General features: G+C 33.2%; 2 protein-coding genes across 5 annotated transcripts in view; one reads left to right on the forward strand and one right to left on the reverse strand.

The window, feature by feature from the left end:
* The window catches only part of LOC148229678 (pH-sensitive chloride channel 2-like), a 31,768-nt gene extending 24,421 nt beyond the window's left edge, over nucleotides 1-7,347 (forward strand). Inside the window, exons 3-8 of one of the 4 annotated variants that reach the window (XM_088196761.1) lie at nucleotides 43-355; nucleotides 413-571; nucleotides 638-959; nucleotides 1,034-1,220; nucleotides 2,662-2,921; nucleotides 6,804-7,347. In XM_088196761.1, coding sequence (XP_088052887.1) covers nucleotides 43-355; nucleotides 413-571; nucleotides 638-959; nucleotides 1,034-1,220; nucleotides 2,662-2,921; nucleotides 6,804-6,819 — 1,257 coding nt within the window. In that variant the 3' untranslated portion in view covers nucleotides 6,820-7,347. Of the gene's footprint in view, nucleotides 1-42; nucleotides 356-412; nucleotides 572-637; nucleotides 960-1,033; nucleotides 1,221-2,661; nucleotides 3,473-6,803 lie in introns of those variants that run through there. The other 3 variants (XM_088196762.1, XM_088196760.1, XM_088196759.1) reach the window with 3 other exon arrangements.
* Nucleotides 3,744-20,627, reverse strand: part of Kif19A (Kinesin family member 19A) — a 29,867-nt gene continuing 12,983 nt past the window's right edge. Inside the window, exons 5-12 of the mRNA XM_088196780.1 lie at nucleotides 9,814-10,082; nucleotides 6,378-6,590; nucleotides 5,125-5,406; nucleotides 4,781-5,062; nucleotides 4,588-4,744; nucleotides 4,309-4,522; nucleotides 4,115-4,244; nucleotides 3,744-4,051 (exon numbers count right to left, since the gene is read on the reverse strand). Of these exons, the coding sequence (XP_088052906.1) occupies nucleotides 3,883-4,051; nucleotides 4,115-4,244; nucleotides 4,309-4,522; nucleotides 4,588-4,744; nucleotides 4,781-5,062; nucleotides 5,125-5,406; nucleotides 6,378-6,590; nucleotides 9,814-10,082 (1,716 nt within the window). The 3' untranslated portion in view covers nucleotides 3,744-3,882. The remainder of the gene's footprint in view (nucleotides 4,052-4,114; nucleotides 4,245-4,308; nucleotides 4,523-4,587; nucleotides 4,745-4,780; nucleotides 5,063-5,124; nucleotides 5,407-6,377; nucleotides 6,591-9,813; nucleotides 10,083-20,627) is intronic.

The following is a 20,627-nucleotide window of genomic DNA, read 5'->3' on the forward strand; positions in this document are numbered from 1 at the left end:
TCAAAATGCATTTAACATTACTTATGAACCTCTAAATTTCAGCATTTCAAACTGCACTTTCTGCTGCAACTCCGCTACTTCGATAAGAGACTGATATACAAGTCATACTCGCCAAACAGGAAGGTCATCATTGGTGAAGACCAGATCAAATCTGTCATATGGACTCCGCACATTTTCCTATCGAACGAGCAGAAGTCTTCCATTATGGGCACTGATGCCAAAGACGTTTTAGTTTCCATATCGCCCGACGGTGTCGTGCTCTTTAGCAGGCGCATGGAAGCTGTCATTTACTGTTGGATGAACTTGCAGAAGTTTCCGTTCGACGAACAAATTTGCTCAATGAACTTTGAAAGCTGTGAGTTACTATTGCATTTGGCGTAACGTACATGTACTAATAGATTTTTATCATCAGGGATGTACAGCGCTAGTGAAGTTGAGCTTCATTGGGAAGAACAGTTTCCAGTTACATTAGCGCCTGAATTGCATTTATCCGAGTTTTCTCTATTATCAAATTGGATAAACGAGTCTCTTGTTTATTCTGACTGGACCGATCCTAGACACGGAGGATTCAGTATGTATATTAATTTATATTAACATAAATTTTGAACTGTTTTAATAAGTTATTTTAAAATTTCAGGTGGTAACTTTAGCTCATTGACGTTTTCATTCAAACTCGCGCGTGAGATGGGTTATTATTTGATGGATTACTTCATACCGTCTATGATGATTGTCGCTATATCTTGGGTGTCGTTTTGGCTACAAGCAGATCAATCAGCTCCTAGAATCACTCTAGGAACTAGCACTATGTTGTCGTTCATCACTCTGGCATCGTCGCAAGGAAAGACTTTGCCTAAAGTTTCATATATAAAAGCCAGCGAGATCTGGTTCCTTGGATGCACCGGATTCATATTTGGCTCTCTAGTAGAATTCGCTTTCGTCAACATCATTTGGCGCCGAAAGTAATTTCATCATTCAACAACGATAAAGGCACTCAATCTCGCCGTTGTTCTCATAATCTTTATTATTATTCTAGGCAAGCTGTCGAATTAAAAAAAGTCAACAGTAAATATATTCTCAAGAGCACTCTGACTCCGAGACCGGCACGCAAGGACTTGAGTAATAATCAAGGTCTAACCAAGTCTCATTCGTGTTCGAGTCTAGATGGACCACAAATTGATGTACCCCACACGCCTACTTTCAATAGTTATCTGACTGTTCATGTGAGTGATGATACTACATAAACTATATGTACTAATTTAAAACACTATAACAATTTCGTTATAAATATTATTCTTCTTCTTAAGATTTATCAATTACTGCATAATCTAAGGGGGAAATATAATATATTATAAATAATATTATAAAAATAGTTTTCCGCCTATTTTTTTTTGCATATTACACATTTGAATTGCAATATTACCAATGCATATACAGTAGACTCCCCAATAACACGGTTAATTGGGGATGTGCTATTTGGATGCTCGTTACTCTAATGTGTGAGCGAGCCAAAGGGAGGATATCTAACCATGCGCACTTAATTCGTACATATTGCAAAAAATCTAGTTTCCCAACTACACGTACCCAATTTACCGTGTTATTGGGGGGTCTACTGTACGAAATTTATTTTTAACTTTATAAGAGATTAGATAATTTACATCGTGCAACCCCACAATAATATTCATGGATAAATTTAGTATTAGTACTTCTTAAACTTATTTTGTCACTTGGTATCTGCCTAAGTTCATGACTTGAAGGTGTTCAAAAGCGTTCTAACGATTTCCGAATCGTTGTCTTTGTAGACCGATAGAGATTATTTGTGGTAATGGGCTGCTGAAAACATTTCAGTTTTTTTTATTGTCTATGTGAAAATGAACAGATAAATTTCCGCTATAATCCTCGGAACTACATCATATTTAATGTATCATTAATTCGTAAATGATATGGAAAAAATAAAACGTGTAAAATTAATACTAATAATAATTTTTCTTACCTTATAAAAAAATGCTGTTAAAATTATTTTGCATCTATTAATTTATATTTGTTTTACAAACGTAGATAAATAATTTTAAATCCAGCTTATATTATTTAAAGTTGTATTAAATAACACCTTAGAACCCTGATTTTTTTGTCAAATCTGTGATATTATAAACACTGTTTTCCAAACTTAAGGTGCAAATTTAAAAAAATGATTTGTTATCTACAATTACAATTTAAAAACTAAATATGAAATGCAGTTTATTATTTTTAATATTTATTTATCGTCTCCAAGCAACCATTAAATCCGTATATATTCATTTTCTATTTAAAAAAATGAAAAACAATAGATTATATATCCCAAACAATTTGAGTGGTTCTTCTTTATTTTAGTTTTCATAAAAATTAGGCTTGTCATATATAGGTTAACATCATTCACTGATAAATTCATTTTATTATTCTTCATTAAAAGAACATGATGTTTACAAGAAAAAATGCTGGCTTAAATTACTTTTGGAATAATCATGAATGGAATCTAAATATGAACATGAAAATATATACATACATAATTACTTACGTATACTTAGGATTAGAATATTTTTTTTTTAATTGTGAAATCTTAGTAATAGTTAAACTTAATGCATGTTTATTATAATAACGGCTCTGATAATTTTTGTGTGTCTTCAGCAGAGTTTTCCATCTCAGTTGAACCTGCCAACGATCACCACTCAAAGCGTCGACGATCTGGTGCCATCGAACGGAAGTCGAGGATCTGCTGAAGGCGCAGTCTCTGTATCGATGGAGAGCAACAATAAGATTGGACTACCCCAACCTCAGAGACAAACCTGGACCACGATGACCCCTCAAGAGATCGCCATGTGGATAGACACCAGATCTAGACTGGTGTTCCCCATCGCCTTCCTCATCTTCAACATCGTTTACTTCACGTTCGTCTATTGCTTATAAACGATACATAGGAGAATCTTTCAGCCTTCGACAAATCTTGTCTCTTCACTCTTTTAAACATTTAAATGCGATATTATCGAGTCAAAGTTAACACATTAGCATTCGTAGATGTTTATGTTTTAGTTGTAAATAAATAATAATAAAAACCATCATCTATGGACGTGTTAGTGGGTTATAAAGGAGATTAAATTTTTTTCAACGTAAACGATTGAAAAAATAGTCTAGTTCCCTATAGAATCTTCTGTGTGTATTGTAATTAATGCATTTATTAATTAATAATTTTAAATCGAATGCCAAGGATAAATATGTACATAAAATTAATATTAATTAATTAGTTAACAATCTGAGTCTTAGTTTTTAATTAATTATTTTAACAATAGGACCTTAAATTTTACTGTGTTCCAAAGACGTTTCGTAAACTTGCAAATGTCGGAGAAAGTGCCTTATTTTAATTTATTTTGCTTCTTATGATGTGTTAATTAATATATATTTATTTTTTGACAAAATAAATTATAACATAATGTATAAGAAATAATTATTTATTACGATTATGATCATACATAACACGTTTGAGATCGTCGTTTTATCTTCATTGATTCTAATAATTGAAAAATCTCACTCTGGTGTGTTGTGCATATTCCTATAACTATTTATATAAATTTGTACATTAATGTATTTCGATGAAGATTCCTAGTCGTAAACGACATCGTCCAATAGTCATTTCAACTCTTTGTCCAATTCGTCTAGAGTTTCTTCGATTTCATGCTGAGATCCAATGGTACTGTCTTCGCTGGAAGATCGCTTTATACTCCCGGCTTTTCTGTAAATTTCGCATCGAATATAAGTCTTCTCACAGTAGATATCTTTAGGATATATTTATCAAAGTACCTTTATTAAATCTTGAAACACAACACGGACACACACATAACGAAAGAAGTAAACTCACGAAGCTGGAGTTCGAGGAAGTCGAGGTAATCGGAGAGGAGGCTCTACAGGAGCACCCAACAATCTCCTGGCGGGACTCGTTGGTAACCATTCGCTATCGCCACCGGAACTCGAACCGCGACCGGAACCAGAGCTACCACTAGACCACTGCACTGACTCGACCATACTAAAAACACATTTCACTCAAAATAATTTTCTTTCAGATTGACTTGAAAACTTTTCGACTTACTTAGAACTAATCGGAGGCAAAGTGTAAGAGTTAAATACCATCGCACTGTCCGTATAAGTAGCAGCGTGAATCTCTTGCTGATATAATGTATAAAGCTCTTGCAAATCCGGTGGTAGTTTCATTCCACCTTCTATAATTTTTTTACATTATGAACATATACAATGTTAACGAATATCAGTTTAAAAATTACTTGCCGTCCATGATCTGCCTCTGTCTCGTAATAATTTCATCACTCAACTGCCTCTGTCGATCGTACCTCAACAACTGAAGATCGCGTCTTCTGAGATCGGCAGCTCTGCTGGCTCTCTCTCCTTGGAGTGCCAGCTTATCTGCTTGAAGCTCGTGAACCCTGCACGCCAAAGCCAAAAGCTCTCGCTCTTCTTCGCTACTGGTCCTCGATGGAAGCTCCTACAAATACGACGTAGTATATAACACATTTATTTATTTCATCTCGAGAAAAATAAATCAATTACATCTTCTAAAGCAGCCCCTCTCTGCCTAACAGTTTCTAATTCCCTTTCAGCTGCAGCTCTCTCCGTCCTGGCTCTATCTTGGTCCTGTTCCAAAATAGCCAATTCAGCCCATGCTTGCTCAACTGCTACGTTTCCTTCTTCAGCAGTGCCGCTTCTTCTATAAATTTAATATTTCAACGAATCTTACAGTAACATGTTTATTTTAAAATCATACCTATAACTCTGCTGCGTAGAAATACGCGATGTAGTCGGAGCGTTATACAATCTATTGTTCCTAGACTCCCAATGACTGATGATCAAATGTTGCCTTTCAGCGTCCATCGCCATACTCAAAAGATGACTGTCCAGTTCCATCAGCTTCTTCCTGAGTCGCATCTGTTCTTGGAACGTGCCTACGATCGCCAATCTGAGTGCTTTCATATCACTATCTTTCTGGGGATTGTTATTCGTGTTCATTTCAGCTGCTATTCCCGATCTAAAGCATTCAAATTAGTCAACAAAAACATCAATATATTTATAAATCATTCCGATATTCACCTTGGTCTATCTTCCTTCATTTTATTCCTTAGCCTAGCTATCTCATCTTTGAGTTCATTTATGACAGTCCTATACTGAGTCACATGATAATCGGTGTCTAAAACATTTTTTTTTACTTTATTTGTGATGTGATTTGCTCTGTCGGCGTATAAGAGAGTGTTTCTACTCTCTTCTCTATGCTCTACAGCTGGCGAAACATGAGCAACCATCACCGTTCTACAATTTCCACTCAACGCTTCCTTGAGCAATCTTGTCAGCTTGGAATCTCTATAGTTTACATACCTAAGACGTAAAGATAAATTCAGGTGGCAATCGAAACAATACTTAAATATTATATGGGATTCGGTAGTAAGTCATCACGATTTTTAACTCCAATGTCAATGGGGAAAAATAATTTATTGTTTTCAAATCTAAAATGGTTGCATGCCATTTTTTATGGGCAATTAGCCTAAAATTTAATTTATTTAGGAATAATAAACAAATATAGCACTCCTTAAAGGCAAGACGATTTCTTAAAGCTTTATTTTAAAAGCTTCTCCTATTTAATTTCAATTCTAGAGGACTGATTTTATTGCGTCAAATTATGACTAGATGAGATTTACAATATGTATTGTCTTTCTAAGAATATGATATAGTTTTAAGATAATCACGACTTTAACAGCTTCGGATGTTTTGTTAATTTCGATTTAGAACTATATTTTCAATATAAACTCTTAGCGTCGAAGCAAAAATATAAGTACATTTTTCAATGATAATAATTATTTAGGACAAGCGTAAAAAACCATATGACGTTAATTTTTGATTTAACGGAGTTTTACTGTATTGTTTACACAACGCTACGAACAAAATTAGATGCTCTTATATTTTTTATGTATGCAAAATTTATGTCAAGCAAGATGGTTAATGTGTAACTAAGCAAACTCTGCAACGTTTAGTATCATACATAAAATATTTATATCGGGGTAAGGGAGATGATATGAAAAGGTGCCTATGTTCCTAGCAGGGTCCTAAAGTGTAACTCTACACACTTTTTAAATTGCTCAATGTGAATAAGTTACATTGTATTTTTCTAGTCAAAAATCTCATGCAAATCAAATTTGTACTTTATTATCTTTATATTTAGTATCAGTGCCATAAACTTCGTCATTATTTATGCCACATTTGTATATCTATTTAATTTAAAATTTTCACACATAACAATTTTAAAGATGCAGTTATAAATACGCGATGACTTATTACTAACTTATTTATACCTGGCACCTCCAGATAAGGCTGTTATGCAATTGGCTAATGCCAACAGAGATCGATTTATATGAGCACCTTCTTGTAGTCTTTTTCCTCTGCTTCTAGCGACATTTGCTCTCTCACTGCCAGCCAAATCGACAAGGAATAATCTTCCACTAGAGACTCCGCCCTCGGAGGAGCCCCCGTCTGCGCCTTTCAAAGAACGACTCATAACAGTCACGCTAAAATGTTAAAAAGCAACATTTAATATAACGCTAATCATTCTACACAAGTGGGCAATAACAGCTTATTTAATACAAATCATATCAATCTTATTTTAGAATAAAAATAATAATAATTTCAGTTTAACTTTTACCTAAAATAGGAATACATTTTTTCATTGTGCTTAACGTTAAATTATAATAATACTAATTGTATATTTTATGTGATTTCAGGACGCTACTGGTATGAGAATTTTCGTACAGTCGTCGCAGAGAAGAATATAAAGAAAATTTTTAATGCTGTGCCATTATTATAAATTACTATTATTTTTAGACACTCTTTTAAAGACGTAGTTATAATAACATAGTGCAATATTTTTATAAACTATTTTATCTTTGACTTACCATTTTTTAATAATATATATGTGATGACGTGTAGTGATACTATCACTAAAATTTGAGATTAATGTAATAATTGTGTTATTATTATTTAATATGCCAGTGGATAGTGTCTGTTAGTTATAATTGAGTTTGTAAACGAGCTTACTTTAAACATTAACATTTTAACCTAATTGCCTTTATCTGATCCAAAAGATAATTATATAAATACAATTTATTAAATGCATTTTTTTGATACTATTAAGCAATTTAATAATGTCATTTTATACGATGATTTATATACTCTTTTGTGCCAAATATAATTTTATATAGTGTATTTTGAGAGCACGATGTGTTTTTATTATGATAATTAGTTAATAAAGGCGATTTATTATATTAATAGACGTGTTTTCATTTCGTCTAAAGGCTATAGTGTTTGTAATTATTGGAATTAGATGGATGTCATTCATATGCAATGAATCGTGACTGTAAATAATCACATAATACACATGTATTTTCCATTTGGAGTAATCGATACATGAGTAGCGATACATACACAAATCTAACACGGCGAGATTTCATGTGTATATTTTGAATGCAAATTATTATCTGAGAGCAAAACAACAGGGCGGTATATATTTCCCCATAATTTTGCACCAATTACATAGCAAATGAAATATTAAAGCAGCGTATTTTTACCACGAGGTGTAATGTATTTTATAAATTATAAATTAAAAATAAATCGCAAAATATTTTTAATTTGCAAAACTATTAGTAAAATATCGACAAATGATTAAATGATTTTGGTGTCGTTAATCGAGCAATAAAGAAAAATTTCCACTATTTTTCAGTATTTATATTTTAAGCTTCTAAAACTTACTGTTGAAAAATATTTTATAATTTATTATTAAAGTATTTTTTATGTTGCAAATACATTTTAGCGTTAAAATATATAAATAATCTAAACCACTTTCACAAAAAAAATTCTATATTTTACCCTCATATACAAAATTCTATCACTTTCTATTTTAAGGAAAGATTAATAATATATTGCATTTTTTCAAATAGTTTAGGTATATTTTTTGAGAATATTATTTTGCACTCATTTTTAAGGCAATAATAAATATTTAGAATGAAAGTAATACTTATACAATTAAAACATATATAAAACCTTAGATTAATTTCTACTTTTAATAATTTAATTTCTACTTGTAATAATAAATAAATAATATTGATCGATTTTATTTGTTATACAAAGTGGGGATATGAATATATATTTAAATTTATTCAGAATATGTATATAATAATATTTTTAAGTGAAAAATTAAGTGTTTTTTTTTTTCTCATTTCCAGTCGTATAAATTATAATGAGCTCTACTTTCATTTAATATATTATTATAAATTCGCTTAAATTTTATGTAAATCCGTATTGAGATTAAATTAAAGTAAATCGGTAACAAATGAGATTCCCCTATTTAGTAGTTACAGCATCACGAAAAGGGGTAATCGCGTCGTCTTACAGTCTAAAACTAAGTATGCTGGATCAAAACTCGTATGAAGGGCGAGGATCTCACAAACAAAGAATATAATATATAACAATATATTTACAAGTTTAACGGATTTTTAAAAACATTGTAATATAATAAAAAAAAATCTTCATTCTCCAATCCTACTCGATAATATTTATGTATATGAGTAGGGATCCCGAACGATTTTCAATACCCGATGAGTCCCGGGATTATAAAACATAATCCCGAATTTTTCGGATTGGTTGATTTATCAAGCACAATCGAATTATTATTGACAACATCGTTATATTTCGTGTACAAATTTGCGCGAGTTGCACGTGTCATCTGTGAATCTTTGAGGCTGTGAGTCTGAACGTGCTTTTTCAGCAGCAGGCTGCTTAGGAACCAAAATCAGATCAAGGTTAAATGATAAAACACTTGATGCTTTGATGTTACTTCGTGAGTTTTATTCAAAATAATGTTTTCAATTAATTGTGTCTATGAATGTACATACCTATGTACATTCATTGTCAAAAGTTCATTTTTTTCTTCTCAAATAAATATATAACCTTCCCTTTTTTATTTTTATTATATTATTTTCTATTTTAAGTCCAAGACTAAAATTATACGTACTTTATACATTGTACGTTATAAAAAACAGATGTAAAAATATATTGTATTATTCATTTTAAATTATTTTTATCGATAAAATAACATGAAAATTATCCCGGGATTGGTCCCGGGATCCCGGGATCGACTAAGTGCAATACCGAAATCCCGGGATCAAAAATTTGGCCCGGGATTGGAATCCCTATATATGAGTTATAATGTGCTTAACATTTCATATGTACATAAAATACACATTTATCAAATGCACTATGAGCACCATCGATAATTTCTACTCAGTTAAAAATTATTCCGTTTATTATATTAAAATTTAATATATTTTATCTAAAACATATTAAATTTTAATTTTAACTCTCAATATTTTTCCGTTGATTTTATAGAAACATATGCGTGTAGCAAAGCTTATTTATGTAATTATATCAGCAAGGTTTTTAATTTTAATATGCGCATATCAATTTATGATTAATCATATATAAAAATGCAAATCCCGCTAAGACCTTGAACCACTTATGCCTAAAAACCCTAAGATGGCCTCCACTGACCTCTTTTACGGACGAAGTGCGTAATTTTTAACTGAGGTCAGACTCGCATTTGGTTCGCTCGGGGGAGCGAAGCGATACTGACCATAAATATATATAAAGAGCAGTTTATTTACAAGGTCAGTTTAAATCGACACCCCGACCGACTTATTATAATCGAAATGCCTTCGGATAATCTGCGATAAAACTGACCTCAACAATGCGTGGCTTCTGGAGGAAGTTTTATTAGCAGCGGTGGGCTCTACCACTCTGGCTTTTCCGCCTCTGTGCAATAGCGGTAGAGCCTCGGAAGCACTGTGGACTCTGACGGCACTCAGACCAGCTACTGCTGCGCGACCTCCAGAGTCCTCTCTGAGTTCGAGACCTCCGGCGCTTCCACCGTTACCGCTAGTGCTCGTCGTTCCTGGATTCAGGAGGTCTCTGATGTTCTCGTTGTAGATCTCCAAATAAGACATGTTGACCTAAAATAAAAAAAAACATATTGATAATCTATTAACAATTCAGATAACTGTGCATATCGAATAACTATCTAATACTCTATTGCGAGTTTTATTTTTGCGCCTAATAATAATTCACCAATTGTTTGTGTAAACAATAAATATACAAATGAAAGATTGCATAATATACAGATAACTACTTTGTATTCAGCATGTAGAACAAAGGTGTTCAACCCGCTACCCACATGCGACCCGCGTTTCAATACTGTTAAAATTAAATTAATATTATGGTTTCTAACCCTAAGGAGTGTGACTTCGCAGCAATTAATATTACATATATTGCTACAAACTATGGTGGGCGAGTATATTATCGAGCAGTGGTGGAAAAGCTGGCGGAGGGAAGATGTTCAGTAGATTGTCGTTGTGGCAGCGCCGGTGGTCGTCTCCGGGAGTCTATATTTCTTTGTTGCGAAACAGTCCCGGATATAATAAATCACCGGATCCACAAAATTCCCGTTCCCGTTGACTTCGGATAATGATCATCAAGCGAATGTCACGTTCTAAAGGCGTATACCTATTTCACTGTTTTAAGAAACGAGTACATCTATTGGACGGATGATCGCTGCATGAGTGTGATTAGTCAGAAAGCTTTGCAGCCCTGGATACTTAAGCCTAGCAGCCACTCGCAGAGACCAGCAGACGCCTGCCGCCAACATACGATCATGGACGCACACATCCCACCGCCAACTTTTCCACCACCGCTCGAATAACATACTGTCCCTGCCATATTAATCAGAATTTTGAGAATCGTCCACTGTCATCATCCCTCCGCCAGCTTCTCCACCACCTTTCGGAGAAAACATCTCGCCATTTATCGTCTGTTGCAACATTTGTAAATATAATGTAGGTAATAAAACTGTAACTAGATTCCACCAAGCGTCTCACTGGCTACGAAGTCACACCTCTAGGGTACTCGAACCTTAAAAAAATAATATGTTTTTTTTTTAATTCATAATTCTGTAAACTATTATTGTTTTATCTTTTCGTTGTTAGGAAAAATCTAAGCTTAAATTTCTCTCATCATAATGTAATATACAATAATTGTACACAATATTTAAGTAAACAATAATGTGAAATCATATAGTAATAATAGAACACATTGATATAAATAATAATTGAATAAAATAAACGGATTTGATAAATATGTAATTACATAGTAATAAAATAATATTATCGATAATAATAATTATTATGTAGTAATAAAATATTAATAAGGATGAACTACGAAGCAACACATGTGTGTATAATCGGTATATGTAAAAACTACATAATACGCGAAAACATTATATAGATGATAGCAGATCATATAAAATCATTGTTACATACTTGAAAGTCTTGGGGATTTCCAATTTTTTAAACATAAAGCCAAATTTTACCGTCTTTCAAACTTCTCTCGTTTTAGTTTTTCATCGATCACATTAAACAAGGGTAATTCCTTCATTAAATATTGCATTGTTTCTTGTACACACTCAAAAAATATGTTCACGCCTTAAAATAGAAACGGTCCAGATGGCCACTAAGGCGATCGGTAACCAAATGATAGAAGAACCATAGTGTAACGCTTATCCTTTTCAAACAAAGAGTAGTTTTTTTGGCGGTACTTATGGGTGATAACGTCTCGGAACAGATGTGCTATTTGGAATATTTCCAATTATTAACGCAATTGTTTGGTAACGAGATCTCTCTTCCATTGTTGTGTAAATTATTGCGTGTGCTTACTTTGGATGCGAGTTTACTAATAACAAATTGTGCAGGAGGTTGAAACTCCTACAATATTATATTAAAAATAACTTTCGTTTAATTATATATACTCTCCGTTATGTTTAGGTTATTTTGTATTTTTTCATAATTATTTAATTCTTTTGTTCAATATGTCGTAAATAAAATGTCTGACTTAAAGAATGAAAAAAACAAGTATATCGATCTCGTTTAATCATTATTTTTTATATCTCGTGAGTCATCAACGTGTAAACTTGTCTATCATTCCATGGAATCACCATATTTGTGTTTAATCGTACCGCGACTGAAAAATCAAATAGCGATCGATACGCCCGATGCCCTTGAATGTTTTACGGTAATTTACAATTCCAAATTGAGCCCCAAACGTTTCCATTAAAAAGTCGCTTTTGCTGTTGTTACGTGACACCTTCTCTTGTACACATTAGACCCGATCACGAACCGCGAAAGAAGAATTAGTACAACTAAATAATCCTTTACCATTTGCTAAGGGGTGTGGGATGAATGCAGGCATGTAAGTTTCAAAGAAATATTTTTTATTATAAATATATTCGGTAAATATCATATTCTTTTACCGACCGTCTATACACAACAGGGGTTTGAGTCGGTAAATAATAGAATAATAAATTTGAACACTTATTTCTGTCTCGAAAGAAATCAATTTGTTCGACAGGTGATTGATGGTCGAGAGTGATTCTTAATTTGGTAGTGACCGTGAAAATTTCACCTTTCACGTACTACGTCGTCGGAAAAACGCGAAAACGATCGATATGTGAAGTGTGGTCATTAATTGATCATTGCTGATAAAGTTCGCCATTAAAATAATTATTCCTAAACGAAACACTCTGGGGCTAGTCGAATGAAATATTGTAATGCAGTTGAGTTGTATTCCTATATTATATATATAATGTTTATAGATATCTAAATATATATATATTAATAATAGATTAATATGTATTTAATAATTTTATTGAATACAGCAATATTATTTTCATGCAAAATAATCCATTGAGTGGCACTAGTCCGTTTTTGTACTAACAGGATTAATAATCTGTGTTTTATAAGGCACACCAAAATTAATAACTATGATTATAAGAATGCTTTTTATATGTATATTATTGTTATATCTATTTTCCATGTATAATAGATACAGAAAGCATGATAATTTATAGTTTTATGACCCCACTTTATTTTTTACAACATACTATTTCATAACAAATTACATTTAAGAGGGTATGTTCATATCGATAATTTAATCTAGTATATGTTGTAATTAAACACACCATATTAAATGTCTGACTTAATAATGAAACGATTTTTAATATAAAAAGCCATATAAAAATTAGATAAAGCTTTACTCAAATATAAATGTGTCATTAAAAAAAAACACTTTAATCACATGATTTAATGTTTACATACAAGTACGGAATAGCGTAGTCTGTAACGTCTCAGACTAGTAACTCTGAGTTTGCGCGTTCGAACCCCGGCAGCAAAAATGCGCTTTATTAAAAAAACCCCAGCTGCAGTGACATCTATTGATTATAAATTGTATAGCACATAATAATTTATAATTAAAAATATAGATGTCACCGATTCTCAGACTTTCAGTCTGGTAGTTAATACGTACATTAGGTATTCCTTATATCTGATTGACTTACTCAGTTGGTACATATTTGCCCGTTGTAACGTATTGGGCTTACGCCTGTCAGGTTACAACGGAAGATTTAATAAAAATGAATTAATAAATATATATTGAGTTATGTAATCATTTAAAAAATATTCAAAAAGTAAATGTGATTTAATGAACGTTTGAAAAATCAATTCTTTCAAGTCTAAATAAATTATTTTAGTTAATTTAACTAACTTACACGGTCAGCCATTATTTCAGGTCAGCCGTTGCATGCAAGTCTGCGCTTTAAATATTGCAGTTAGATTAACCCGCTGACCGTTAAACTCTAACTTTACATATTGCGACTTATCTTAGCAAAAATCTAAAATAAACGTAGCGGAAAGCTCTTCCAGATTAAACTTTCTGTAGGGCGGCTATTCTTGTGCCGATACGTTGACGTATTGTATAACCAAAGGTCGAACTTGCTACGTTAATAATATCATTACGATGTTAACGTGTTAAGTGCCATTTTACTACATACTTCCAGAAATGACCACCGCAAATAAAGAGGCTTTTATTATATTAAAACCTTAGCATTAGCGTGACGACATTGAATTAAGCGTTACGCTATGATAACGTTTCTTTCTTAATGTACTATACACATCAAAAGCCCGTACAATGATTGTGATCATGCGAATGTAGGTGTATGCACGAAAGGTAACATCGTATGAAAAAATAGAGCAATACACGTGAAATATAACATCAGTACTGGTACATATTTGTATTAAATACTCTCTCAAATCTGTGAGCTTCAATATATTTTATTATTGAATGACTTTTAATTTCACATTTTGCGGTATAAAAACTAAAATCAATAATATGCTTACAATACGTGATTTCGATACATTATGAAGTTAACGTGTCATATCCGGCGAGCTAAAGTGTCCGTGAAAGCCTTTTTTCTATCGCTCAAACGGAAACATAATTAACATCTTTATTTATTCAGCACTAGAAAATTTTGTATCTAATTTTTTACCCATTAGTCACGGAAAGTATGAAAATTACCAAAAAAGTGGAGGATAAATACTACTTACATCTGAAGGAATTTTCTATTCTTACTATTAATGTATTAATGCGAGGCCGTTGGAAATTATTAGCAATCGTTTTCCATACGCCGCGGGTAACGCTAAAAAAGGAGGTTATTACTTATTCAATTAGCTAAAGTTGTCGCTTCATAACTTGTGCTATTTCATTTTATGGTGGCGTCAATAAAAACAAATATAATTTTACTTTAAATTATTAACGAACCTAAACATTTTGATTAAGCTACGATACGTTTTTTAAACTCTTTGAAGTTTTTTTTAATAAGTGTTACCCCAAGTCCAAGTCATTTTGAATGAATATATTTAATTAAATTATATAATTATCATTGAATTTAATAAAAAAACAACTATTTATACTATTATATATTATATGAAATAAATTATAATTTGCCTAAATTAACTTTAGAAGTTAAATTATATATTTATGATATAAATAATATTTTTTAATTTTATTTATATCGTTATTCTTCGAGCGGTGGTGGAGAAGCTGGCGGAGGGATGATATCCAGTGGATGGTCCTCAGAGGTCTTGTAGTTGTGGCAGCGATGGTGTAGTGGATGTTCGTTCCTCTCTGTTGCGGTGATCGTCCAAATATCTATGACTGTATGATCCACCGTCTACCGTCTTAGGCCTTAATTATCAAAGGTTGCAAAGCTCTCTGACGAATCACAACGATACAGCGACCATCCAGACAATTTGAGCTCGTTTCTTCGATCAACGAAATATGTCCACGTCTCTAGAAAGTGACATTTGATTGTTGGACATCAAATGGTGCAACGGGAATATTGTGATCTGGTTATATATTGTTTTCCGTGCCCGTTTCGCAACAAAGAAATGTTCTTCAAATGTATCGGAGAGTAATTACGTGCTATTTATGTGAAACCCGTGTTTTGTCCGACTCGAAATCGAAATTTCCTGGGAAATCTTTAAGAAAATCAGTCGCATATTTGGGAAATATATTAAAATAACAAATAGCGAATATTCCTAATTAAATTACATATATGCTATGCCGATGTTTAATGAATGAGCACTGATTATATGATAAGCTTAATACGTTCATAACTAACACTCGATCCCGCGTAAAAATCCAGCTGGAATTCCTCAAGGAAGTTCGGACCGTTTCTCTTTATCTTGTATACGAACGATACCCCAAAAATAAAACTATACGCTTTTTTTTATATACGCTAACGTTACAGCTATTTCAACCTGGTTAAAACAGAAGCAATTATTTTTACAAAACGTAGACAAACTTTACCACCACCTCTCCTAAATGAAAAGGGTAAAATGTAAAACAAGCGTTAAATGCCTGGGCTTACACCTGGACTCCAAGCTCCAAATGGCTTGTCGCCATTGCGGCCCTTAGACCGATATTTAATAGAAAAATCGCGCTAACTATAAAAAATACAATTTTAATCTATAAACAATTAGACCCATATTAATATACTCCTGTCCGGCTTGGAGTAACACCAGTAATACTATTTTTCTAAATTATAAGTCATTCAAAACAAAGCTATAAAAATACTATATAATACACCTTTTCATCATAAAAAAATAACAATTAAAGAACACTGTAATTTTCATACCAAAAAATATTATAAAAATATATCGCGAAACCCCATTAACCCACTAATCTCGTATATCGGTGAATACGATCAAAACAACCTTATATTTGAATACAAGCACAAAATGCTAAAGCATACATTGTTTTAGACGCTAAAGACATCTTTACAATAATTCCAGTTATTTTTTTTGTTACCGGTATTTTTATTTTCTTTCGCTTAAATTATAAAAGGTTTTTATAATTTTTTTCCCTTAAATTATAACCACAAACGTTGTGTTTTTTGTTCTTATCAGATTGTAGCTAATAACTAATTGTAAAACATTACAAACATACGTTTAAGTAAAATGCATGTTACTGTTATAATAGCTTTAATAAAAAAAATATGAAAAAAAATAAAACATCATTTTGTAAATATATAAATAAAAGCTATAATGTTTCCGGTTTAATTGAATGATTTCGCCAATTTTAAGGGCTAATCTCATAGGATTACTCAGAAATAATTTTCAGACAATCCTTCCATTCGCTACACGCGAATATAAGTTTGTTTATTGATTTCACTGTCGTCGCGGTTCTTCTGTGAAAATTTCGGGTTATCGATTCACAGCGAGCAACACGTTGGCCGACATGTTGCTGTCGTAGAACATTTTCGGAGCTTTGCCCTTATCTTCACTATGATCATTGACAAAATATATTCCATGGCGCCACATGATACATTTTTAGGGCAAATGTAAAGGCCTAAAATATCACGACGACACTTACATTCGACAATCTATTTTAATATAATCTTCAGCTGCGTCTGTTTGTATTATATTTAAGTTTATTTGTGCAGTGAATGAGATATAAATCTGTCCTAATATTAATATTACAATTAAATTTTATATAAAATATTTCACTATACATTTTTAATTCAACATTACCTACTGCAAAAATTATAAATTATTAAAAAAAATTGTAAATGTTCTATTAAGATACACCACGTTTATATTTTAATGTAAGGCACTTGAACCATCCTTGCACAAGACTCTAAAAGCCAGCAGCGTGTAACTATTTTGCCTGCTGTCAGAAAGCTCTTTCCTTGTAAGATAGCTTAAAAAAATAAAATCGCTATGAGCAGGGCTGGAGCTTTATGGCGGATGTGCGAGGACTTGCCTCATTTATCCTAATTGTTGTTTAAGGACGCGCGTTTCAATATTCATTCGTCTCTTTAAATAAATCATGTTTACTTCTGTCTAATGGTATTATAAAACTAAGATTTTTAATGATATTATATTGAATTGTTGTAGTGATTTATGCGAAACAATCTTAGAAACAAACTAGGAACGATCGCTAAAAATACTATTGTATGAAGAAGTCTTTATGGTGAGCTTTTTTTGATAGCTATCAATGCTAGATTTAATGTTTATAAAAATTAAATATTAAACTGGTGTAATTAGCGGCGATTTAATTAATTTATTCCAAAGAAAATTCATATACTAGATACGCGTAAAAATTATATAGCAATAACCTTATCTTTAAATTGGTATAGTATTTTTTTACGTTAGTGTACGTATAGACAAATAATTGCTTGCGTACGTTGACGTATATCATTGTGTATTATGCATAGATATAATACTCGTTATGGATGAAACAAATATATATATTATACTATATCTAGTGTATTGCGTTTTCGAGGTTGAATTTTGACATTTTGATTATATTGTTGAGCCATGGCGCTAAATATTTGTAGATATATCGTAGAATAAACATTTAATCGTTATTAGGCTACGTAGACATGTTCAACGTCGTAACTAGGCTTTATTAACTTATTGTCAGAAAGCTCTAATAATTTAAAACGTTAAATACAGTTAAATTCATATTAATTTATTTCTTGCAAGCAGTTTATACTAAATTTATAATAATCAGGGTCGGAATCGTAAGAGGTCGCGGGTTCGAGTCACGGCAGCAGATTCAAATTTATTTAAACAGCTTTTATTCAAAATTTGGCGGTTAATATCATACATACTTGTTGGTCTACATTATGTTAGATTACCTTCATTTTGCAACGGAAGATTGAAAAAATATGTTTTTTGTTTTTTAAGGGATTGAAATGATTTCCATGTGTCCTAAATGGATTTTTGTTCTTTACCAACGAATCGAAAACGCGCCGAAACTTATTTTTACGCGTCATGGTGCATTGGAAAAACCTTTCAAGTACGATGGTTATATAAATAAAAATGATTCTTGTTTCGGCTACCGGACGAGATACACGCTCTGAGCACACCACTCCAACGACGGTTTTCCCCCGCTGACTCATCGGTCTACCAGACCGGCTCTGTCATGGCGGAGCCAATCTTTGACGTGGACTCCCTAAGCATGGAGTTCACTCAAGTAAGTGAGCATGCCTCAGACTTGACGAACCTCAGGGAGGAAATGGAGATCCTTCGCCAGGAACTCCTTGAGGAACGTCGACTCCGCATCTACCTTGAGGTGCAAATTGCCGAGCTCTTGAAGGGCAAAAAACCAAATAAAAAAACGGCTTCCGTTTCTTCCGCGTCCGCAACGGAGGCAGTTATTTCTGCGCCTCTAAAAGGCGCATATTCTACTCAAATAAAAAAAAATAATAAACAAAACGTATCCGCGGTACCAATCGTTGTTACCGCATCTGCACCCGCGATACCCGCGAGTAACGTTTCGACCGGAATAGTGACATTGAACACTGCCTCTGCACCCGCGACATTTCTCGCTGATAAACTGACCGCGCCCTCGACTACTCGTTATCCCTCGAATAATAGGGAATCGTCCCCTGCTAAGAAGAGGCTACGGCCTAGCACACCGCCAATAGTAGAAACGGAAATAAAAAAGGCGAATATCCCGCCAATTATTCTTAATAATCCATCAGATTACAAAGCGGCGAGACAAACCATTATCAACAATGGTTTGTCGTTTTCCTCTATTCAGCGCACCGACTGCGCAAAAATTATTGCGGCGTCAACCGATGACTTCCGCAAAATTACTAATTTGCTAGATGAAAGGAAATTCTCCTTTCATACCTACACACTAACCGAAGACAAACCTCTTCGGGTAGTCATCCGGGGGCTGAACGCTGACTTTACTTGCGACGAAATTAAAGAGGAGCTCCTGTCACTTAAGTTCGAGGTTGAATCCATCAACCAATTAAAAAATAAAAAGTCAAGCAAACCTATGCTACTATTTGCAGTCTCGCTAAAAAAAAGTGAGCACAATAAATCAATATACAATTTGGGATATCTCCTGCACCAGCGTATTACGGTGGAGCAGCAGAATAGACCAAAAGGCATTCTCCAGTGCCACCGTTGCCAATTGTTCGGCCACTCTGCGATTAATTGCAGAGCTACTCCTGCATGCGTAAAATGTGCCGGTCCCCATCTCACCAGAGATTGCTCCCACGAGGAAAAAATTGATAAGCCCTTATGCAGTAACTGCGCCGGTTCTCATCCTGCGAATTACGGGGGATGTGCTAAAAACCCAAACAATAAAAAAAATATAGATTACAAGAAACCGCGAGATAATAAAAAAACCCATAACCATATTAATAATAAAATAAACGGCTGCTCATTCGCCGAAAAACTTAAAGGAAACCCGGAAGTGACTCCTATCAATAATGTAACAACAGAGAACCCCTCCAATCGCGACGTCATAATCAAGATGTTTATGGAATTAAGTGAAAAAATGAAATTTATCAGTTCCCACCTATTGCCAACATTATGATGTGCGAAAAAAAAGGGAAAACCCACCACCGCAAAATTTTAAGGATATTAGCGTGGAATGCTAATGGCCTTCGCGATAAAAAATTAGAACTTAATCAATTCCTCATAGATCAAAACATAGATATAGCTCTTATTTCCGAAACACACCTAAAAGAATCGATAAAAATTAACTTTGCTAATTACAAAACCTATCGCTCGGACAGGCAAATCGGTGCCGGGGGAGGAACTGCAATTTACATTAAAAACGAGATAAAGCATAATGATGCGCTTACAAAAACATTTAATAAGCTTGAAGTTACAACTTTAGAAGTTAAAGCTGATGCTCGATCGCCCATAATTATTCATTCTGTATATACCCCACCGAAACCGGCGTATCCCATTGAAGATTTACAACATTTATTTAACTATTCGCAACCTATTTTTGCTGCAGGGGACTTTAACTCCAAACATAGAGAATGGAATTGCAGGGCGACTAACAAAAATGGTAGAACGCTAAATAAATTTGCCAAAGATAATAATAACATAAACTTAGAAATCCCAACAGATCCAACCCACTATTCAACACGGGGTGTTTCAGATATTTTAGATATTGCCATAACAAACAACTTACCCACATGCAATATAGAGGTCCACAATAGTCTCGCGTCTGATCATAACCCAGTCATTTTTTGCCTTCCAATAAATTTTGATATTAACATTAGAAGAAACATAAAAAAAGTACAGTGGGATTTCTTCCCTTATTACTTAGAGCAAACCCTTCCTGAACAAAAAGAG

Source organism: Plectrocnemia conspersa, unplaced genomic scaffold (genome assembly GCF_051122295.1).
Source record: "Plectrocnemia conspersa isolate PC_06_02 unplaced genomic scaffold, ASM5112229v1 ptg000011l, whole genome shotgun sequence".
NCBI classification, from domain to species: Eukaryota; Metazoa; Arthropoda; class Insecta; order Trichoptera; family Polycentropodidae; genus Plectrocnemia; species Plectrocnemia conspersa.